This window comes from Bombus affinis, chromosome 4 (assembly GCF_024516045.1).
Source record: "Bombus affinis isolate iyBomAffi1 chromosome 4, iyBomAffi1.2, whole genome shotgun sequence".
NCBI lineage: Eukaryota > Metazoa > Arthropoda > Insecta > Hymenoptera > Apidae > Bombus > Bombus affinis.
The window spans coordinates 4,839,195-4,861,620 of NC_066347.1; the positions used below are offsets into that span (position 1 = coordinate 4,839,195).

General features: G+C 32.6%; 1 protein-coding gene and 2 long non-coding RNA genes across 4 annotated transcripts in view; 1 reads left to right on the forward strand and 2 right to left on the reverse strand.

The window, feature by feature from the left end:
- LOC126915736 (uncharacterized) overlaps nucleotides 1-22,426 on the forward strand; it is a 39,974-nt gene that overhangs the window by 1,198 nt on the left and 16,350 nt on the right. Inside the window, exons 1-4 of one of the 2 annotated variants that reach the window (XM_050720693.1) lie at nucleotides 24-66; nucleotides 1,087-1,227; nucleotides 3,081-3,186; nucleotides 13,621-13,777. In XM_050720693.1, coding sequence (XP_050576650.1) covers nucleotides 39-66; nucleotides 1,087-1,227; nucleotides 3,081-3,186; nucleotides 13,621-13,777 — 432 coding nt within the window. In that variant the 5' untranslated portion in view covers nucleotides 24-38. Of the gene's footprint in view, nucleotides 1-23; nucleotides 67-1,086; nucleotides 1,228-3,080; nucleotides 3,187-13,620; nucleotides 13,778-22,426 lie in introns of those variants that run through there. The other variant, XM_050720695.1, reaches the window with a different exon arrangement.
- Nucleotides 6,967-10,574, reverse strand: LOC126915760 (uncharacterized). Its single transcript, XR_007710322.1, has 2 exons — nucleotides 9,228-10,574; nucleotides 6,967-8,749 (listed from the first exon to the last, which is right to left on the reverse strand). It is a non-coding gene; the product is annotated as an uncharacterized LOC126915760 (long non-coding RNA).
- Nucleotides 11,392-13,621, reverse strand: LOC126915759 (uncharacterized). Its single transcript, XR_007710321.1, has 2 exons — nucleotides 13,295-13,621; nucleotides 11,392-13,100 (listed from the first exon to the last, which is right to left on the reverse strand). It is a non-coding gene; the product is annotated as an uncharacterized LOC126915759 (long non-coding RNA).

Below are 22,426 nucleotides of genomic sequence, written 5' to 3' on the forward strand. Positions count from 1 at the left end.
AAAGATGATCTCAGTAAATATTGTGATGTACTAATATAATGAATAATTATTTGTTCAAATACTTTGGTAAGTTCTGTGTGCAATAAGTATTTTCTAACTTCTATATGTTTACATTTTTAAATTCATTTTAAATTTTAGTAATATAATCATGCTAGTCGTGTTCCGTTACATTGTTAATAAAATCTCGAAATGTATAATACATGCAATGTATCCATTAGAAGTTTGCATAAGTATTCTAATACTTTCTTGAGCCACAGTACATTTTGCTAACAGAAATGATTCTTAAACGACTTAATTATTTAATTACGTTATTTAATTGGCGGTATTTAAGTGACTTATATTAGAAGCGATCTTACAATCGGTACGATCTCAATTACATAACAGAAAAACTATATCTAATTAAATTATGAAATTGTGGATCCCATGATAAAGATTTTTATAGTATTATAAAATACCGTAAACATTTTCGGTTGTTTTTTATATGAAAATAAGTCAAGATATCCTAGATCATTTTTTGTTTTCATTATGAGTCCTGCAATTACAACATTAATATCGGTTGAACAAAATGAGAGAAAAAATATCTGTAAAAATGTTCACTATCCTTTTCTTTCTTCGATTTGTCAAGTTATAGTAGCGGTAATTTTAATTTACGTTACTAGAATTTAGCGACTGATTATAGTTATAAATATCTGTTCTCAAGGTTCCTTTGTCGTGACAAATTATTTATGAGGTTTAATTTCCATTATTTAAATAATAACAACAATTACGGATTTTGTAAGTAGTGATTTTTCGAGCAGCTTATTCGAATTTGTATTATCGCGGTGCTCAGAGATAATATGAAATTATGTTCGCAAAAGTAAATATTTTTCTTCGTAAACAGTGAATTTATATTATTACTTATTATACGTTGGTTCTCCAGATTATTGGACGAATATGTTGTAGTATGAAATCTAATTCCATTAAAAATTTTCTTATTGGAGAATAGAAACTGCATGAGTAAACGAAGAAGAATATGAAGATAGTAGTTGCATAGTATTAATTTTTATTATTTAATTTTTCCATGCTGTTGGAATTCGTTGTTACTAGTCATGCTTCTCCCAACACTGGATAAGACTGTACGAAATATATTGCCAGCATGTAGACGTAATCTTTTTATCTCGTTTATTTCGAGTAAACGAGAAATGCATGCAACTTTGTCGAAGTTGACCTCAAATATTTACCAGGAAGGTACGTCACATTGAAACAATTCGATTGGTACTTATCTACATGAGAGATACGTGCCTTAACGGCATAGGTCAGAATGTCATAGCTTCCCAATTTTATCCACTATAGATTTCAACGCCTTTCTGCTTACAGTCATTCTGCTAGTTACGTAATTGCCCCTTTAATCGCTGCCTGATTCGACTTTAATCAAAGGAAAACAACTTGCTAAGTACTTATACGAGGACCGATTAGAAATTCGATAAAAAGTATAATGTAACAATTGTAACACATGTAATAATTGTGTTACCTAAATATCGTTCTTTATCCTGCAAAAAACATAATCAGCATCCGCGTTACATCGGCCGTTTTCATCGGTCGGTAACAGAGATATATACATTTTTCTTTTATACGATCTAAACGAAAAAAAAGGACGAAAAAAAAAATAGCGATTGATCTGGTTCACAGACAGTCTGCTTGTCGTCGAGTTCCGCTTGAATTGGCATTGGTCGGCCCCCTTTCGGTATACCATAGGCTGTGTTTAACGCGACATAGTAATAATATAGTAGTACCGGTTATTTGTCACGTATGTACATGTTGACAATTGGATGCCGATACAACGTGTACAGCTGGTCACGACGTCGCCGACGACGTACATGATGTCCCATTAGCGAGTGTTATCCGAGAATTAAAAGATAAGAGGAGATAACCCTGATCGTCTGTCACGACACGCGACGACACGCTGCGTCGTCATAGAAAGAGAGGAAGAAAAGAGGGGTAGGAAAAAAGAAGGAAAGAGTAGAGTGAAGAGGGAGGCGCTGTATCTGTATGTTTACATATGATTACGCTGGGGTAGTGTTTTTGAATGCAGAGATGGTAACGGTGGTAGTGACGACGACGACGCTGATGATGATGGTGGTGGTGGTTGATTGCACGAGGGGAAACCGCGCCAAAAGGTCGCGGCCCCATCATTGATACTATCGTAGAAAGAGACTTTGGACCAATTCCTCGCGACGGCTAACACGAATAAACTCAGGGGAACGCGGCGTTATTACTTCAGTGTTACTTTAGCCACGCACCGCGGCACAGTCATACGGACTAATCAACCACTCTCTTCCGCTAGAGAATTTTTCTTCCTCTCTTTCTCTTAAGCTTTCACTCATTCCTATTGTACCTTTACCCGGTGTAAATCGATTTGCGTTACTCCCTCCATTATAGTCTCCCCCTTCTTATTCGCCCTCTGTATTATTTCTGTCTTGTATTATTCTTTGTTGTCGCTGTGCATCCGAACCGCCCTTAAGGACAAGATAAAGAGAATCGGTCACTGTGAGTTAATCACGTATCTCACGGATAATCAGAGTTCACGATAGAACCAAAAAGAAACGCTTGCTCATCACTACTTAAACGCAGAGCGAAAAAGAAACAAAGAAGAAGACAAACAGGGCAAAGAGCAAGCGAGATATCAAACGAAACCGAAAGACACGGTTCTGCACGCGGGCACGCGCCATCCAGTCGCGCTTGAAGCGCAGCTGTAAAGGGAACGACACGAGGAACGGTGAAAAGTGTCATCTCGCGCGGCGCTCGACGACGAGGAGAGACAGACTACTAGCCAGATCGACCGTCTAACTGGCGCGGTTCTCCTTCGACTTCGGTTTCGCATGCACACGTGATCGCACGTGACACGCGACGCTTGGTATAGCAGAACAGCGCTGTCGAACCGGTGATCGTGCGTATAGAACACGAACCGAAGAGAAAGAGGAGAGATCCTCGTGTGTGGAGTCGCGCGACACTTATTACTCACTCGCGGTGTCATTTTTTCCCTTCTTCTACGGAACACACGGTTTGCAACAGTTGATCAGAGAACATCAAAATGTCTACAGAACCCGGTAGCTTCTCCTCCAACGGGAGCATGATCGTCGTGAGCAACAGGTTGCCGTTCGTGCTGAAGAGGAATGAGGTGACCGGTCAGCTGGAACGCAAGGCCAGGTTAGTAGTATGCCAGAGAAGCTCTTCTCTTTCTCATTTTATTCTCTTATTATCTTTCTGTTCCTTTCCTTTTTTCTTTTTCTATGCACTTCATTAATCACGTCTCACTTATTGTTTCGTTTTCCCACTATTTACCTGTCATGCACGCGCGAACGCGCTTCGCCGTTGCACGATAGGTACACGCGTGGGTGCATGTTACTCGCGGTCGTTGCAATGCGACCTGACCGCGGATGGAGCGTGATATTACCTCATTGTTATTTAACGTTTCCTCGATTGCTCTGATCTTTTATTGTCATTTCTTATTTTCATACATTTCTTCGATTTTTCTCGTTTTATTTCGTTTATAGAGCTGCCAGTGTGATAGGTATAAATTTGTATTTTTAATCAGATTTTTAATTCCCAAATTCACATACAATTTCAATTTTTATTTACAAAATACAATATTTTAACGTTTAACATTCCAACTTACCGCTATATTTGTGTAATAAATATTTAATTTCAATTCGTAAAGGATGGAAAATGTAAAAGAGTTGATCACGATTAAGACATTGATTTGCGATGTAGAAGCGTCGATTGCGGAGCGTTGTGTTATTGACAGATTTGTAGGATCAACAAAGTCTATAGTATTCCTCGAAATGAATATGCAATAGTGCGGTAATTTATTCCGTTGCGTAAACAAGCCAATAGAAATATCGATGGAGGACTGTTGACGCAAAGCAAGGGGGAAACAGGGTCTCGTAGATTCCCTATTTGTATCAATATTCAATATAGTTAATGAAAATATTTTTTCATATTTTACGGCCAAATATCTGATGGAAGGTACTGTTGGACCGCTTCTATCATTTTCCTTTACTCTAATTGTCCAAAACGATTAGCGAATCAGGAAAAGATTAAATTGAAGAAAATTGATTAATTGAATCGATCGAAGACGATATATCATTTAATGTAATCAGTTATTAAATCTATTTATCACATTGAATCTTTATATCATAAATGAAGTTTCTTTCGGTCGATTTTAGCAGTGGTACTGTTAACATGCTAATTGGACGTAATCGATAGAGTTCAATAAATCGTCATGTTTGTGTACTGTTAAGAACAGTTAGTGTGTCTTTTATTTCATTGATGGACTTTGCTCAAGTGCAAGATGTTCTTATTGTTAGTACAAGATTCCAAGTATGAATTAAATGAATAATATAAATTCATTTAATTATAAACCAATATAGGCAATTTGTGTTTATATTGCTAATTATTTGATATATTTCCTTTGTCAATTAAATTTTATTCAAATATAATGAAATTATTAAAAAGATATATTAAAAGTAATATAATATAATGTTCATTGCACATCATATTGTCATATTTTCGAAAATATGACAATATTACAGAAAAAATTCCGAACGTTTGCTCAGATAAGTGCTTGTGCTCAGACATCAGTAGATTAGACCATTACTATTAAGTCCTTCGCTATCGGAGCATGTCCCACTACAGTATGTAGGTTAGTAGATTACATCGTCACAAGTCAGCCCTTTGCAGTTTCAGTAGAGTGTGACATTCTATTCCAACTGGCACACTCGATAAGTCATTAGAAATTGTTTAATTCTAATTTTCATATTTCAATTAATAGTATCACTACGTTGAAATATTTTTATCAAGCTAAATTATAACGCAAGAGAATATGTTTTAAATATATATTATAATCGACTACAAAGGGCTAAAAATACTAATGTATTCAATCGTATAGATTCCCATTCATCATCTGATTAGTTATAATTTCCCACAGCGTTAGATCATTTTTTATGTAACATGTTTCTTTTTATAACATCGTCGGACGTTTTATGAACTTCTCTTAAGTAAAATTACCAATTGTGACTTACAATTAGTAATCGATGCATGTTGCTCTTGGTTGCAGCGTTTATTTATGGTCGGTGAAAAAATAGTATACGATTACACATCACGCGCAGTGTTCTACGTCGGAAAGCTCGCTTCTATATAGGGCAAAACCGCTGACGAAATTTTTCGTAAGAACACGTCCTGTGGAACTTTTCAATTCTCCGGATCGATGTATTTTCCCCATTCGTTGAATTACTTTGTTTTCAATAGCTTTCGAATTTCCTCCGACTTCGTGACGACGGAAATCCGTGACCACAAAAATATGTCGCGTGTATATGCAATAACGTTCGTCAATTCCTTTGCTTTCTTCGATACAACGTAAAAAATACCGACATTTTTCGGAATCTATAAATGTCATCTTCTACCCGTTCCGCGTGGATTCATTTTATCCGTTTTTAAAGAAAAAATATATACACATATGATGACTAGCAAAACGTAATGTACTTTTGTCCTTATCTCATAAAGCACTGATATGATTGACCGCATAAAAATTATCGCGTAAGTTGTGTTATGACTTACCCCGTAAAAAAAGTGCCGCGTAAATTGGGGGACCAGTGTACGTATGTAGTCAACAAGATAAAGTTTTTATTAACTCGATGACAAACACTTGAGAGAGATTTTATAAACATTCAGAATGATGAAGCAAAATTGGTTAATTTTATTCGAAATAATGCAAAATAATGGAATAAAATTCATAAATCGAAGTGTATTTCGTTATATGGATTCAACTTCGGTTTTTGGATATTTGAACAAGCTTTTCCATTGAATATTAAAGCAATTGCCTCTTTCTTCTTCCCAATAGTTTTATAATGTTTCGTCTATTATTAAATCGTGTTAACTATCGTTTTTTGTTATATTAAATACAATATATGTAGTACATATAAATAAAAATGTACTACAAAATAGAGCTGCTTTCGCGTTTCAATTCCGTCCTATCTCGAAAAATCATTTCGCGACAATTTAATAGCTTTCGTGATTTACGGTTTCAAACATTATAAATTGTCATTTTTGTTTTTATATGCCGATTCGCACGAACATACCCCTGTTTCACGGTACGAAACTGACTACATAGGTGTTTGTGTGTCTTTGTATATTTTAAAACATATGACAGTCTGCAAAGACAACCGTTATCTTGTTTCAGTGACATAAGTCGAGTATCTTATCTAGTTATTTGCATGAATCACGATATGATTTGTTAATAAACAACGGGCAGAAAATAGACAAGCGTGCGTGACTACCAATAATTGAAATAATTAATCAAGGAGATAAAAGTAGTCGTTCTCCACCCAGTCGTTTCACCCTTTTAGGAAAATAAACTTCTTTTCAGGCATCTAATCTAACCACGTTCGTAAAATATAGAAAAGAAATAATTCGTTGCAAAATATAGGAATATTGCGCAAATTTTTGTCGTTTCTCTTCACTATTTCCTTACTGTGGTAGTTTTATGTAGGAATGAATATGTACACTGCTATCGACTCGGTTGAGATTGCTCAGAATCGATATTAAAAGACTGTCAACTGCAAACAAACAGTAAAAATTGTAGACTTGACAGAGAAAAAAGCGATGGAACATAATCTTACGCTTCCCTCTTCATTTTGCACGATCAATTTATTATTATACGATTCATTTGTTAAACTATTTCTGTTGAATAAACTGCAGATGTTTATGCATTTGTGAGAAATACAAATGTACAAAAATATATTAATAAAATGTCTATAATATGCAACGATATATAAAATATGTCAAGTACTCGTTATAATATTTTTATGATGAAATGTATTTCTATTAGGTTCCATTTTTTTAATTGTGCTTAGGAGGATATGAATTTGCATAAACACCCGCAGTTTGCTGACAAACGGTTGCAGACAAACGACGCAATTTTGCACCGCATTTGACATTAAGATCAATAGACTGTATTGAATATAGATACGGCATTGTTGTAATGTACCAAACACAGTGCGTTCCAATTTTAACTTTATATTTCTTCATGGTGCAATATATACGAGCATGCAATCCCATTATCGAGAATAATATAAAACTGAAACGAAATTTGATTGTTAACAGAAATCGCAAAAATTATTCATTACTTCCTGTAAAGATGGATGTTAATCATATTTAATATGCCGTAAATAATATTTAAATGTGTCGTCTAGTCGTGTAACTGTACCCGTAGAACCAAGTACAAACAACCTTCGTAATGGATAGGTCGACGGACATAATAGCATGAGTAGGATGTGTCATCGTTGCAGAGAAATCAAATTGGACAGGCATATTATTATACATTACGATGAATATTTCAACGTCAACGTTCAAAATGCCAATTCTCGTGTTATCACATTTTAAAAAAGTAAAAAGAAATTAAGATTTATCTTTGTAAATTAGCTATACAATCCCCTTTACGAAAATTCTGAGTAAACAGGAAACAAAAGGCAGAAGCGATGAAAAAAACAAATTACACGAACGATAGTGTAATCGTTATGGCGGGAAGCAAAAATTCCATGGAAGTTTTTCGAATCACGTATATTACGTTATATGAAAAACGATCATGTTGCGCTTGTTAAACATTCTTATCTACAGGTATTCCTTCTTTCTTCACGATTCTTTTTCTACGTTGTTACGTGATATATTCATCTGATAATGATATCTGTTCAAGAGTATCTTTGATCTTCAAAATCACCTGGTATTTTTAACACTTGTTAATTGCACTAATTCTTCGACGAGACTGGATATATTCATCGACTAGAAATCCTCAAATAACGATAAGAACCAGTCATCTTTTAGGTGGCTTACGATAAAAACCGTAGTGACAACATAAGTAGACGCGCGCGCAGTCATTCACAAGATATTCGCCACGTGCTTTCCGCGTGTCCCCTGCGCGTGTTACGTGCGCTGCGTAATATACATATATTATCGCGATTGTTGCGGTAGTTACGTGCCCGATTTGCATGGCACAGTCGTGATAAATGTTATGGAAAAACACGAACTTCGTCACTGGTGGAATTGATTACTGTCTGAAATTGGATGCGACGTGAGCGCGTCTCTACGCATCAAATACCTTTCTTTTTCTTTTTTGATAGATAGGGGATTGTTTTGTCAGTGTATTTGACATTTTTATACTTTCCTTGATATGTAGGTCATTTGGGAAGTTCTTTTTTTATTATATTTGTTAAGCTGTTGATGTTTGGAATATTGGAAGTAATATAAAATGGTTCGTAAGATCGACGGTTGACTTGTAATTATTAATGATTTTTATTTTATGATGTATATCTTCCTTTTTCATAATAATGATTTTTAGATTTTTGGATAATAAGATTAACTAATAACTAAGTACATATTTATTGTGAATTTTTTCTTTTTCTTCTTTTTCAAAGAAAGAAAAAGGAACTTGTAATTATTAATGATTTTTATTTTATGATGTATGATATCTTCCTTTTCAATAATAATGATTTTTAGATTTTTGGATAATGAGATTAACTAATAACTAAGTACATATTTATTGTGAATTTTTTCTTTTTCTTCTTTTTCAAAGAAAGAAAGATTGTGTATGCATGTTTTTCTCATTGTCACTTTGGATGTCATGTTATATTCTTATTTGCAATTTAATTTGCACTATACTACAAAGTTTTAGTTATACTTCGTATACATCTTCGTGCGAGTGGTTGGGTGCATCGTTCTGTAAATAGTAATACTACCTCCGACAAATTTTGTTTAATTATAGACAACTTAGATACATTAGACAATTACATAGGAACCTATTGGTAGTAGTTTATGACGTGGGTTTTAAGATGTAAAGCAGATGTTCAAACAATTTGAAACAAGAGGATTGTACATTTAGATTAATGTTTGAATTCGTGGTAAAATTATTCGTGGGGATTTTCATTGTGTTCCTTGGAATTTTTAATAAATTTGCATATTTTTCTTTTTATGTTTCAAAGAGGAAGTGGACTGAGGTCTGGTAAAACAGATTAGTTAGGAGAAGTTTCTTTAAAGATTTTACACCTACTGTTAAGCAGATCATGAATCAATTTTTGTTAATTTCTTAGATAATTAAATAAGTGATTAAATAGAGTCTATAATTAACCATTTGTCACATATTCATATCAAATGTTGGCTACGAAGCAGATAAAATATAGTATTTGTTTCTGGCTTACAATAGTTATTTATAGCGTTTAATGAAAGATGTACGTCATCCATCTCTGGCTAATTCGTCTTGAAATATACACACGTATGTATAATATATATAAGCACTTAGTTTGATTTGAAAGTCAGGAACTGATATTGAAATCTCCACATTTAACAATATTACGTAACATTCGCATTGAACGTTGTATTTTCATCTCTAGATCAAATCTTTAATAATTACAAATATCGTTACACCTATCGTAAATGTCGTTCTCAAGTTGAAAGAAAAACGAAGCACTCTTTCATTAAAAGGAATAACAAATCAGCAATAAAATAAAACAAAATTAATTAGTTGAATCAATTAAAAAATTTTTTTCAAATTCTTCAACAACACCACAACTCAACATCACAATTATTTATACATCGGAATTATTTTGAATATTTTATCACCGTGTATCAATCCAATTAAACACAAGTAAAGTATAATATGTTATCGATATCAATCATTTTCCATGTTAATCTGGCACGTTTAAAAATAACAGTCGTCAACATTCGTGTCAATCGAGTGTATTTTCTCTTCTTCGTCCTGTGTAAAAATCTCGATGTGTGGTAAACAAGAACGTAGGAGGTCACTTTTTCAAACGCGATCGTTACATACTGAAGAGCGCAAGTAATGATATTCGAGAGTGCTTCACTCGAGCTGAAACACTTACGCGTCTGAAATTGTGGCATTCTCAAAATAGATCATATTTGAGTAATCCAGCGGTAATAATAGCATATACCAATGGCTTTTGTGTTGGTGCTGTACCACTAATGTCCCTGGTCAACAAAATTCTTACGTCTAGTTACGTATTGTCTATTTATCATTAAAAGTCATCGAGAGAAAGAAAGAACTGAAAGGTTTAAGTGTATCAATGTAATAATATCTGAAGCATTTTATCCCGACGTTAGAGAAATAATTTTCAGAATCATGAAATTGAAAAAAAGAAAAAAAATAAAAGATTACAGTTTTTTTCAGTTCAAACAATATAGTTTGTGGAAATTAAAAAATCATTTAGCTATTTCATTTAGCTATTTGAATCTGTTAGAAGATAAATGTTTCATACAATTGGAGTCTTCGAAGAATTGTTACCACTTATGAAATATTTCTACTTCATTGGTACTAGGAATTCATTTAATGATAAAACTAAGTTTCATTCTAGTAAATGAAATTCTTCTGTAATAGAGAATACAGTTTTAACATTCAATTTCCCTTATTTGATACAAATTTTAAAAATTTATCGTCCCTGAAAACCTATATCAAATTACAAGTGTCAAATTAAGATTTTTGCGTTACTATTACAAAAGAATATAAATTCGCTTCCTTGGTAACCAAGTAGCAACTTCCAACGAATTAAGATAAAAACACAAGTACGCAAATGACAAAAGTTGTAAGGGAATGAAGTTGTTTGATTTGACCTACTTTCCGGTGAAAGGCCATTCAGATGTTCGTTCAGCCTTTTCGTTAGGCGTGCTGAATGATAGCCAAGTTTCATTACAAATTTATAATTATGGCGTGCCAGTGAAAATGTAGTCGGCACACGTTCGAGCTCAATCACAGATCTTCGAGTGGGTTGAGTTTGGGGTAGATATGTAGGTTGAGGTCGCAGAGGGGCGTATTGAATTACGGCCAACCCGGAACAGCCGCGCAATTAAGAATCAATCCAAACATACACATGTGTAGGAAATGAATCGATATATGAATCGTTTTCATTTTGAAAACAAGCTGCTATGTATATAGAATTAGTTGGGATAAACACGAGGACAGGACTATTGATAGTTAACATAGTAGTATATATGTCCTAGTAGTACAGGGTTATTCACTTAACTTGGGACCTGCGCGGTAGCGAGAACATTGAGTCCGGTAACAGTGTAACATATACGTTCACTACTACAATCAAATGTCACAGGCCATTTATGAGCTGCTGCTAGAAATATAATTAGGCAAAGGACTTCAAATTTGGCGTCACAATAAGAAGAAGATGATCGTTAAGAAAGCGAGCTTGGCGACTTTTCGCTCGATGATTTCATATGCTTGCACGCTCCCGAAGCTTCGAAATAAGCAAGCGCACTCGGTTCTGTTCCTACATGTAGCACAATTTTTTTTTTTAATAACTGATATCCTGGATTATCTGAAATTTAATTACAATGTAATTTTTTCTTTTTTTTTTTTTTATTTAAAATCGTATTTAACTGTTGGAGTTATTAGCGAATAACAATGAAACTGTTCAAATTCTTATAAATTTCGAGGCCCTTTTTCTATTTCGTTCAGTAATTATTATTTTTAGCGTATTAAACATTTTCTTTCACGTCGTACTTTAAAATTTGTCATCGATCACTTTCTATTTGATTTGATTAAGTTGATTATCGCTGTTACCTGATTCTGGCTCGCATCGCTATGAATACGTTGAATGTAAGAATAAGGAATAAGGAAGCGATCAAGATACAACAAAACACCTCATAGAAATTCATATCTAGACAGGCCAGTTTATAAAAATGGAAATTAATTTAATCCTTTGCAGTGCCTGGATCTATTCGGACTAGCCGACAAGCTTTTTTGTCTTAGAATGATAAGAAGCCGAAATTATCTTAAAACTAAACCACAGATTCAACATGAGTAATCAGTATTCGACATAGTTCATAGATGGATTTCATAACATTTGTTTGTAGTAGTAAGCGTACATGTTATACTTTTGACATTCTCAATGTTCTCGCGAGCGCGGGTTCCGTGTTGATTAACTCGAACAAGAAGAGCGTCACTCACACTTGGATGACGGGTCCCCATGGAAGTATACCCGTCACATAGATATGGGTGACGTGGCAACCAACGTGTTAAGTGGATAATCCTACATAAGAGAATATAAAATAACGTCGGTACTCGTGGAACATTTTCCTCAAAGTCTTTAATAATTTTATGACAGTTTCACAGGTGCATCTTATTGAAAGATGCAGCATTATGCAAGTGATTTCAAAATATCACAACATTACCATCCTTCCATGTTTCTAATTTAATGATGCCACATTTTCAATTGTTTTCACTAATGTAGATTAATTTTAATAACGATGATAAAATCGTTAAAAATGGTTGGATACGATCGATTATATAAAACCGAGAATATATGTTCGTGAGATTGATACAATTGTCATGTATTTGTCATTATGTAAATATGATCGTATGTGATTTTTGTGTGTGTGTGTGTTCCCTGGCAAACTGTTACAGAATTGATCGAAGACATCTTTCTATATTATACTCGTCTTATCGCCTGATACGCCGATGACGACTACTCGGTGATCTTTTATATTTACGTATGGGGCTATTTTTTTCATAGACTTTGTCGCTATCTTCATTATTATTACATAGACGATAGACGGTTGGTTAAAGGCAGAAATTGCTGGTATTCAGCTAAAAATTGATAGAAAATACGCGTAGTCAAAGAAAGATATTTGTACATTATCTTTTTTCCTTTATCATTTACACTTTCATCTATGGATCACTGGATATCTATGAATTTAGAACAAGAACGAAATCATATTATTTATTATAAAATGTTATTATTATGGAATAGGTCTAATTTTATCAGGTTTATATTACATAAGTGCTTCAGTATCAAATGGTAAAAAGTGAGAAAGAAATATTTTCTATCTACTAGTTATATGTTGAAATAACGTAGTTTTCCGATTAGATAGTCTTACTCTAAAATTTCACCGAAATGATCGGCTTCCTTGTTGAAAGATGTCCAAAATCAACATTTTTACATCCTCTTTTCTATCCGCTTTACATTTTGTTGGTTTATAATTCTGGAACATCTTATAGCAGAAATGTAAATTACACTGCCATTTTTATGAGTTTAACCAGAATGTACCTGTACAAATATTTTAATCAAGATTGGCATGTGTTTCATGACTTAAGTGCTTATATGGACTTATGTAATTATACTCTGACATACTAAATCTTCTACTATTTAAAAGTACTTCAATCCGATTGCAATTAATATCGTAGAAATGAAACATCGATCTGTGACTAAAACACATGTTATAAAAAAATATGGTTACCTACTCTTTGTACTCAAGTTTATTCAAAATATAAGACGTTCTTCCACCTTGTTAAAATTATATTTCTTCCAACGCCATTAAAATTTTATTTTGTATTTTAAAACTATTCAAATGGTCTCAGGAAGTAAATAGATCCAAGTGAGATCCAAACAGATCGTCTGTGTTCTACGAACTGCTCGTAAGGATTGAGTTTTCTTTTATATGTACTGATATTTGTCATGTACGCACATTATTGTATGCACACCATTGTACGCACGCCACCTTTTTCTATTTGCTCTCTTTCTGGTGACATCTTCTTTTGATAACGTTGGTACGTTTTCCTCATTTTAGTGCTGGAGGTCTTGTAACAGCGGTAGCACCGGTGGTTATAAGCGGAAATGGAGTGTGGGTTGGATGGCCAGGTATGCACATGGAGAACCCGAATGAACCGATCCCGGAGTCCGACCCTAACGATCGTACACCGACTGCTGGTCTTCTATCCCGCAAGGTAGGTGCTTTCTTTTACACATTTTCTTCTTACACAATTTTCATCGAGTGGACGAAATAATAGGTCACCCGAAAATTTGACATTTAAATGTAATATATTTCGAGGTGAAATGTGATGGAGAATGGTTTTTAACACCATTCATCTTTATCGTTATTTCATTACTATTAGCAATAAATCGTAAACTTTAAATTTTCCAAAGGTTTAGTTAAAAATGTTTACTTGAAAGTTTCGAAATTAAATTGTATATTACGAGACGTTACATAACATCGTCTGTTTACGAATCTTCATTTTTGTAAGTTACGTCGATCTTTTACGTCCTCGATAATACACGACGATAATGTGCGCACGAAGATATTTTCATCGGACGGGAACAATATTATGGAGAAACGTTGCTATTAATCGACAGTAATTGTTACGACGAACACAGTTGCACATTGTCGAATGAATATATATAACAGATCGCTGCGAAAATGTCTTTTGTCATGTGTTGATTACATTGTTAACGAATTTCCGATGAAAAAATGAGGATAACGCGCATAGCAAATATCAAGGTCGAGCAATGTTGCATGAGATACTATTTATGTCATTGGGGAAATTTATAATAGCTCCGGCCTGAATTTTGATGTAAAAAGCTGTTGAAGAGGTAGAAGGTTTTAACATTTAACGATATAAAGTTATTGGTTAGATGGAAAAATGGATGAAGTAAGATTTATATGATTTCAGGAAGCACGTAGTTTAAAGCAAATATTTTCCTTCTGTATTATCTATATATCATGTTTTGATCACTTTCACTTTATTAAGAAAAAAACAAGTGTAAAAATTCATCTTGTATGTTATCACTTAGAGAACAAGTACGTAGTCCAATTTGTGTAAATTATAGTGTAGCACAACTATAGTTCATTCTCATCCTGTAGAATCTAAAAAGAGAAAGAAAATCAATCTGTTAGAAATTGTAGTTAGCCAAAAGATTACTTTTGTCTTTGTTATTATTTAATTACTATCTAATAAAAATAGTAAAATGAAATGAAAATTAGTAAAAGATAATTCCACACTATGAATATCATCGATAGAAATTTTACTTGAATTTCTTATGGGTTTTATCGAATGATTGAGACGTCAGTCTCGGAGAACTATGATGACTTCCGTTAAATGACTACTGCGCGAATTCATTATCGCGAATTCATTATCGCGAATTCATTGTCGCGAATCCATTACAATGCAGAACGAGGTTAAATCTATTTGAATAAGTATATCCGTCTAGCTGCTCGAATTTTACATTATACGTTCATTTTGCGAAGTTAGTAATCCTATTCTAACCGCGGAAACTCGATGCAGTTTGATACATTATTCGAATTGGCTGATACGTAAAGCTATGAACTAAAATAAAATATGATTCTTTTAAGGGAGCGTATGTTTTCTTCAATCTCTCCGCGTGTCTCACTCGTGCCAATCGATAATTATAGGAACTATCTCGCGTGTCGGTAGCGTGTAATTATGAGACGCAATATAATGCAATACAGTCGTAATCATAATATACGAACAAGTGATATAATCGAAATAATAGAACAATCCAGAATTTACATAAAAAATAATATACTTTTTTTTATGAACCCCTATAAATTCTTTGCAATTTACCCGATGGGCATTCGACAGTAATTAAAAATAAAGAATAATATTTTCTCATATACATGAAGTCTTGTTTTTGTGATTCATGTGATTATATAGTATCTGTTGTTATGCTTCGTTATGTCGACGTTTAATTTTCAGGTCGAAAATATAGAATGTAACAGGTTCCTTTATGTTTTACGAATAAATTATATTTACTAATAAATCACTATTATTAATTTTATTCAATTCAAAGGCGGGTTAATTTGTTACTTGCCACTTATTTTTATATTTATCTTAGATATAATTTAATTAGTTTACGTATTCTTTGTTTTCATAAATATGCATTTCATTTACTTTATGGATATTTGCAAAGAATAGAAGTAATTAACAGTTTTTTTTCATATTTTTTTCAATTATATAATTGCTAAACTTTCCTCCTAAAGGATTCAGTGAGAAAGTCAAACTTCGAGAAGGTTCGAAGAGGATGGTTTGCGACTCTCTACGGGAAACTCATTTATTTCCTAGCCTAGCCAGGAAATACGTTAAATATAATTTATCGTTCTCCCTCGCCCACGCTCGAGATTTTATCACGATTGATACCGGCTAAAGTATTTTATAATTAAGCTCGCCTTAGCTCATAGGTATAATATAGATTCCGGTGCATCGGTCAATTCTAATATCGAATTCCGATTGTGGTGAAATTGTCACGAGACCGTCTCTCCTCCGTGTTAACCTAGTTTTCCATTCGCTTTTATCGTTTTTTTATAAATCTTTTCCGGAAGGTCGTATCTTCTGTAGGATTTCGCACTTCTTAGAAAACTGATAGAGATTTTCTGAAGATCTTTTCTAATCTTCGTGAAAAATGGTTAAAGGTTTTCGGAGAAAATATTATTGAATTTGAAGATATATTTTCAATAAAACGTTTTCGTATGTATTAGGTTGTTCGAAAAGTTTCTTTCGTTTTATAAGGAAATAATAGACGCACAATGTTTTTTGTTTCATATTAGTTTATTAAATTATGCACGAACATAATAATAGAAATATAACGAAATGGATCATAGTTAATTCAATAAAATAATATAAAACAGAAATTGTTGTTCATCTATTATCACCTTATGAAACGAAAGATACTTTTCGGACAATATTTATGGATTTTAAACAGAGGGATTCTACGAGTTTTATTGGAAGTCGCATATTTCGGTAATCTTGTTTAAGTGCTTATTTAGGTTGCTAGATTAGTTTGTTTAGAGATGATTAGTTAATACACGAGTATTATGAAAATACGTGCTTGTTGTAAATATCGAGTGAATGTTGGGCTGTAATTATTGCATTTCTCGGTAAAGATCCATTATCATTATTTGCGTTATCAGGTAATAAAGTATTGGTCGATGTTTATATGAATATGACTGTGTATTCAGCGCAGAATTAATTTCTTGGATGACTTATTGATCCTGTATTAATCGCAAATGAACCGATATTTTTTCAAAATTTCTCTTATGGAATAGTTCTGGACTTCTGATTTAAACCTAATTATAAACAATAAGTCTATATCGTTCTAAGGATTCATAGTTTACATTGCAAATATCAAAACGAAACAAAAGTGTGCATATCTACTTATCGTTCGTTGCTGTAGTGTGTATTTTTGTTCGTTTATCATTTCCAAAGGACATTAAAGCTAGATAGACTAAAATTAAATATAAATATTGAAAATGTTCTTTTTCTCTACACTTCTTTCTTAGTTTATGTAACTTGGAATTATACATTTGTTAAAATACTAATTTCAAACAATTTTCTAGTTAACATTTTACTAAATAAATGAAATATATTTTGTTATAAATATTCAAATATTAAAAACGAAGAATAGTTTTATAATTGTTCTTGCATGTTGCAATTAAGTAGACAGTGCAACATTTTTTCTTATAATTTTTTTTCTCGATTCATTTGCAATAGAAATACATGTCAACAATCTGGCCCAATTTTTAAACTTACACTCTGCACAAATGATTCATTCAGAGAAAGAAACGTTTTAAGGATATTTCGTAGAAATCAGTTTCATGTGGATATTGGAATTTGTCGTTAACATGACGAAGGCACATAACGAGCTATGATTCAAATATATTGTCACGATTTTATGTGACAACGATCTTCTTCCTCATTTAACACCCACGCAATGTGTTTGCCTATACACGTTCTGATATCATAGTGTGCGCGTTGACCTTGGCATTGATAGTTTATTCTTCCTGTCACGTCTGATTTATTCGTGTTCGGTATTTGTAAGATCTAAATAAAATAAGAATTACCAAAAAAATATTCCATCGATTTGTAGCTTTTAGTGGTAACTTCCGGAAGTTTTACTGATATCTTGAACTGCGTGTGTGAATAAAGGGGCTTCTCGTAAAATAAATGTTCTTCCCTGTAATGAACTCGCGTTTATGTAACGTTTTCCGCATGGAATTATAATTCTGGAATATAATTTTAGATGTGATTAATCTGTAGAATCGTGCAATCTTCAAACATTGTTATTATGACACTAATGTTCATTATAATTTCATTCAAATTTATTCCAATTTAATTTCAAAATATTTTAGAATTTAGCTATTCGAAATTTCCAATTTAGTTTAAACAGTTTACTTTAAATTTCCTTTAGACGAGAATTTGTTTATTAAGATTGAATATTCGATTCTTGAAATAGCAAATTAAATAATTCAACATAGTCTTCGGTTAAATACTTGGAATCATTCGATAATAGAATTAAAAGAATTAATAGTATTTAAGGATTCGATTCTATTCGAACATGTTTAGTCGGCCTTACCTTGATAGCTTATAATTTCCAACAAGTTTTATCATATCAAATTATTGCCAGACTAGTGAAATTACTCATCAAGAAAGTGATTGGAATAATTTATAGTTTACTCAAACGCTCCTTCTCTTCCGTAATGACTGGTATTTTTCTCCTGATACGCATCTTTCTCAGTTTTTACTCATCAATTTGAACAAGCCTCGGCAGCCAGCGTCATATATAAAAAGTATTATCATGAGAATTAATTTTGATTAGACTTGTTCACAATGACCACTGACACTATATACATAAATATTTTTTATGCCTGGCCATGCCTACTGATAAGCGATGATGTTTGTTTGTCTGTTCCTTGTATCTGTTTAGAAACATTGTTTAAGTTTTTACTACGAATGTACGAATCATTTGAATCTTGAAAAGAGTCTTCGATTCCAACACCGTGTAACTAGTTTTTTAACAGATCGATGGAATTGTCCTTTTCTACCAGCTTTGATATCTATCAACTATTTTCACGCAAATTTGTAATTTATTTTATTATACACATCGTGTTAGGAATATCTAATTATAATATATATCCAATAAATATGATTGGGTAATAATATGACAGAATATTGATGAGAAACTACCCTTTTTGAAATCAGTTTACTTTTCTATAGCTTAGAATTACGTAATTTATTACATAAATTATTGCATAACGTAGAATTCAACGAATTATATTTATAGAATTATTATTACTTCCAGAGGAAGAAGTTCAAAATAAAGCACCATATTATTAGCATTACAAATTTAATTCTTATTGGAAAATTTCCATCATTTTTTTGTTACTGCTATTGAGAAAATTGACCGCAATTCTTGTTAACAACATTGCTAAATTGTACTTAATAAATGTCTGCAATTAAGCGACCGTGTTCCATGTATAAAACAGAAATAGGTAGCAGTTATGTCGGAGATGATACGTATTATGTCATAGCGAATTTAAAAATAGTGAAGCCATTGAAAACTTGATAATTAATCACATTCATACTTCTTCGATTCTATTATAAGGATACCTTAACATGGACGGTAATATTTACTATTGCTCCTTATACGTATCTACGCTATTTGTTCCGAAGTTAATAAACTGACGGGAATTATGTACTTTGGAACTGAACTATACTCAAGCAGAAGCAATTCGAATCAAAAAGAGCCATTTATTCGATTCGAATAAAATTCAGTGAACCCTACTAATGTTACTCGTTCAGTAACCACCGTCATTCTTACTAGGAAATGAGTTTGATCCGAGCTAAACACTGTTTCACTTGTTGGAAAATGATCGACCTAATTAGATTTCGATTCAATCTAACTGGTATTCGTTGGATGCTGGAAAGTGTTTAAAATGTATAAATTTCTGTAACACGGACTTCCTTTAGTTAATATTCTCACGCTTTATGTAGCTATAGATGCAAGAAGAATTACAAAAGCTTTAGAAAACCGATGATAAATTCAATAAAAAGTCGATTCTTTAAAGGCTAACAGAAAGAATTTGACGAACTTACAATAAGAATTATCCACTTGTCTTACGATTGTTTCTAGCCTTGGAATTAGCTATTTATGCATTTGCTTATGCCAAACGTTGTATTTGAATTAGCGCTTAAATAATCTCTACCAAGATCTGCAATTATGCATTATGCAAATTAGATAGATTATATTAACAAACAATATAAGCATGAAATATTTCTCCTTGCTTGTATCGAACTACTGGGAAAAACATTATCATATTTTTCACGTTTTGTATTATTCTGTTACAATTTTGTAACAAAATGTCTGTGGACTTTTTATGTAATATTTCAGTCTTATGATATCTTACATATGAATAATTTACATATGAAGTGTATTTTATCAGAAAAATGCAAACGAAGTCTTGAATATTGTTAATTATAGATTTAAAAACTAGAAAAACTGGATACAAAAAAGAATATACTACGTTTTTATCAGAAAAATTGTATTATTATCAGGTAAATTTTTACATTTTAAATTACTAACCTTGCAAATAAAATACTTCTTTACTGCGATAGAAGAATTCTCTAAATATTTTCTTTGGTAACTATATTTAATATAACAATTTCTATTTAAAATTACCAGCTTGATTAATTGTATCTAACAAATTTTCGTGTCCTCTTTGTAACAATTTGTATCTCTACAATAATCTACGTCACGGGTTACCATTTACATTAGACAGATCATTATGTCCAAGGATTATTCTCGTCATAATTGCAATTAACGCTTATGCTACCGATTCTCTACATCGACTAAATCAATGTAATCCCTGCGATATTGAGTCGACGAAATCCTTCAATCGTTTCAATTATAAAACTTCACGTTTCGAATAACCATAGGAGTATACATCGACGGAAAGAAAGATGGGAAAACGTCATCAATAACGAACCGGGTATCAGATAGCATAATTTAGAACCGCGTCAGCTGTAACTGTGTCTTGGTTATACAGATTTACCTTTGAACTTTGAAACGAGCAAATAAAGGGAATTGTTCGGTATCGAGTTAATCAAATCGCGATCCACAGGGAACGAATTTGATCTGTTGCGGAACGAGCCAATTGTCCCTGGTTAACGGTGGCGTAGCTTGTGGCTACAAGGAAAAGATCTTCGTAAAAGGAGATCAGATATTCCTGGAAGATAATATAGAGGGGAAATAGATATGAAGTGACATGCAAAAGTTACGTTAAGCTTTGAGAAAGAGATACTGGAGCGATAGCAGAATTTTTAAATGTACAACAGCGAAATGGAGAAATGATAAATATCCGATATAAACGCGATATATATTTTTATTTATACGTGACTTTTCATAAAGCTGTTTGTACGAAATTTTAAATCGAAAATAAAAAGCTTTTGGCCTAAAACTCTCTTAAGTCCAAAGAAATTGTGAAACAAATTTTATAATTTATGATACAATTACTAGATTGCGAATGTTGATTTTATGTTTTGAATGTTGAATTTATATTTTTATGATCACGATTAAAGAAAGGGAATCTGAATAGAAATCGTTTTCACTTACTGCATATATTTAATTAATCGTTTTTAATATATGTACTGTGCCCCCTCTACTTACTATGAATGTTTTGTTAATTAATTATTTGCTAATTAATTGTACTAATTAAAATAACTCTACCAAATTCTGTATGTAAATAATATTTAAATATTTATATGTTTATAGAATATATGTAACTTTTTTATATAAAAAAGAATGTTTCACATATTTTATTTACATTACAAATATTTTGTGCATTTTTGCACCTTTCAATTTTCAATAAATGCATGAACATCCACAGTTTACCAATTACATAATAATATAAAACGCCATCATGTACATGTTTATTTATTTATCGATAAATATATATTATCACTTATAACGATCCAAAGCAAGAGACTTTCAAGGAATTTGCACGAAGCTTCCTGGCCTTTCATAAGAGCCTGTCTCTTTAACTTTGAAAGTAGCCTGTGTACCTACTTGTGAGGCTGAGTTTCTATTCTCAACGTTGTATCATGTTCCTCTTCATTATTTTCCCGAGGAAATACGATGTCCCGTGTTGATATGAATACATTATTATATCCACGTCTTTAAGGGAAATATTGAGAGAAAAACGAACAAACGAAGATCGCGTAGTGGGGGTGGTGTTTACGTATCTGTGATAACAGTGTTGCGGGGGTTTTTCTGAAACATAGATAGAATATCTTGTTTTTGTCCTAAATAACGTTTAGGAATAATTATATGTATATGTATATATACATACATATACATATATATATGTATATGAGTTTCATGTATGATTCTTTTGTTTTATCGGAGTTGAGTTATGGAATAGCAGATATGCATTTAACCCTTTCATGTTCGATGTTGTGCATACGCAACACCGTGGTTTAACAGTTTATTAACTGAACACGATAAATGTATCTTCTCTCAGTAAAACTGACTTTGAATTATTTTAACGTTTTCTATCCCCTCTACAAAAATTAATTTCTTAGTAATTCTGTTTCCGTTTCTATCGTATCATTATGCTCCTGTTATTAATAACAGATAAAAATAATTTTTCTACCGTGTTGAAAAGGTTAACCGCGAAAAAGAGAAAAATGGATTATTGGTAAATTCATCAAATAAAACAGAAATTTTGATGAAACGTTAGGATTTATCAATTTTGCATTAGTATGACGAAGTAGCTATTACATAATCGGTAGAGAATGCTTGATTCG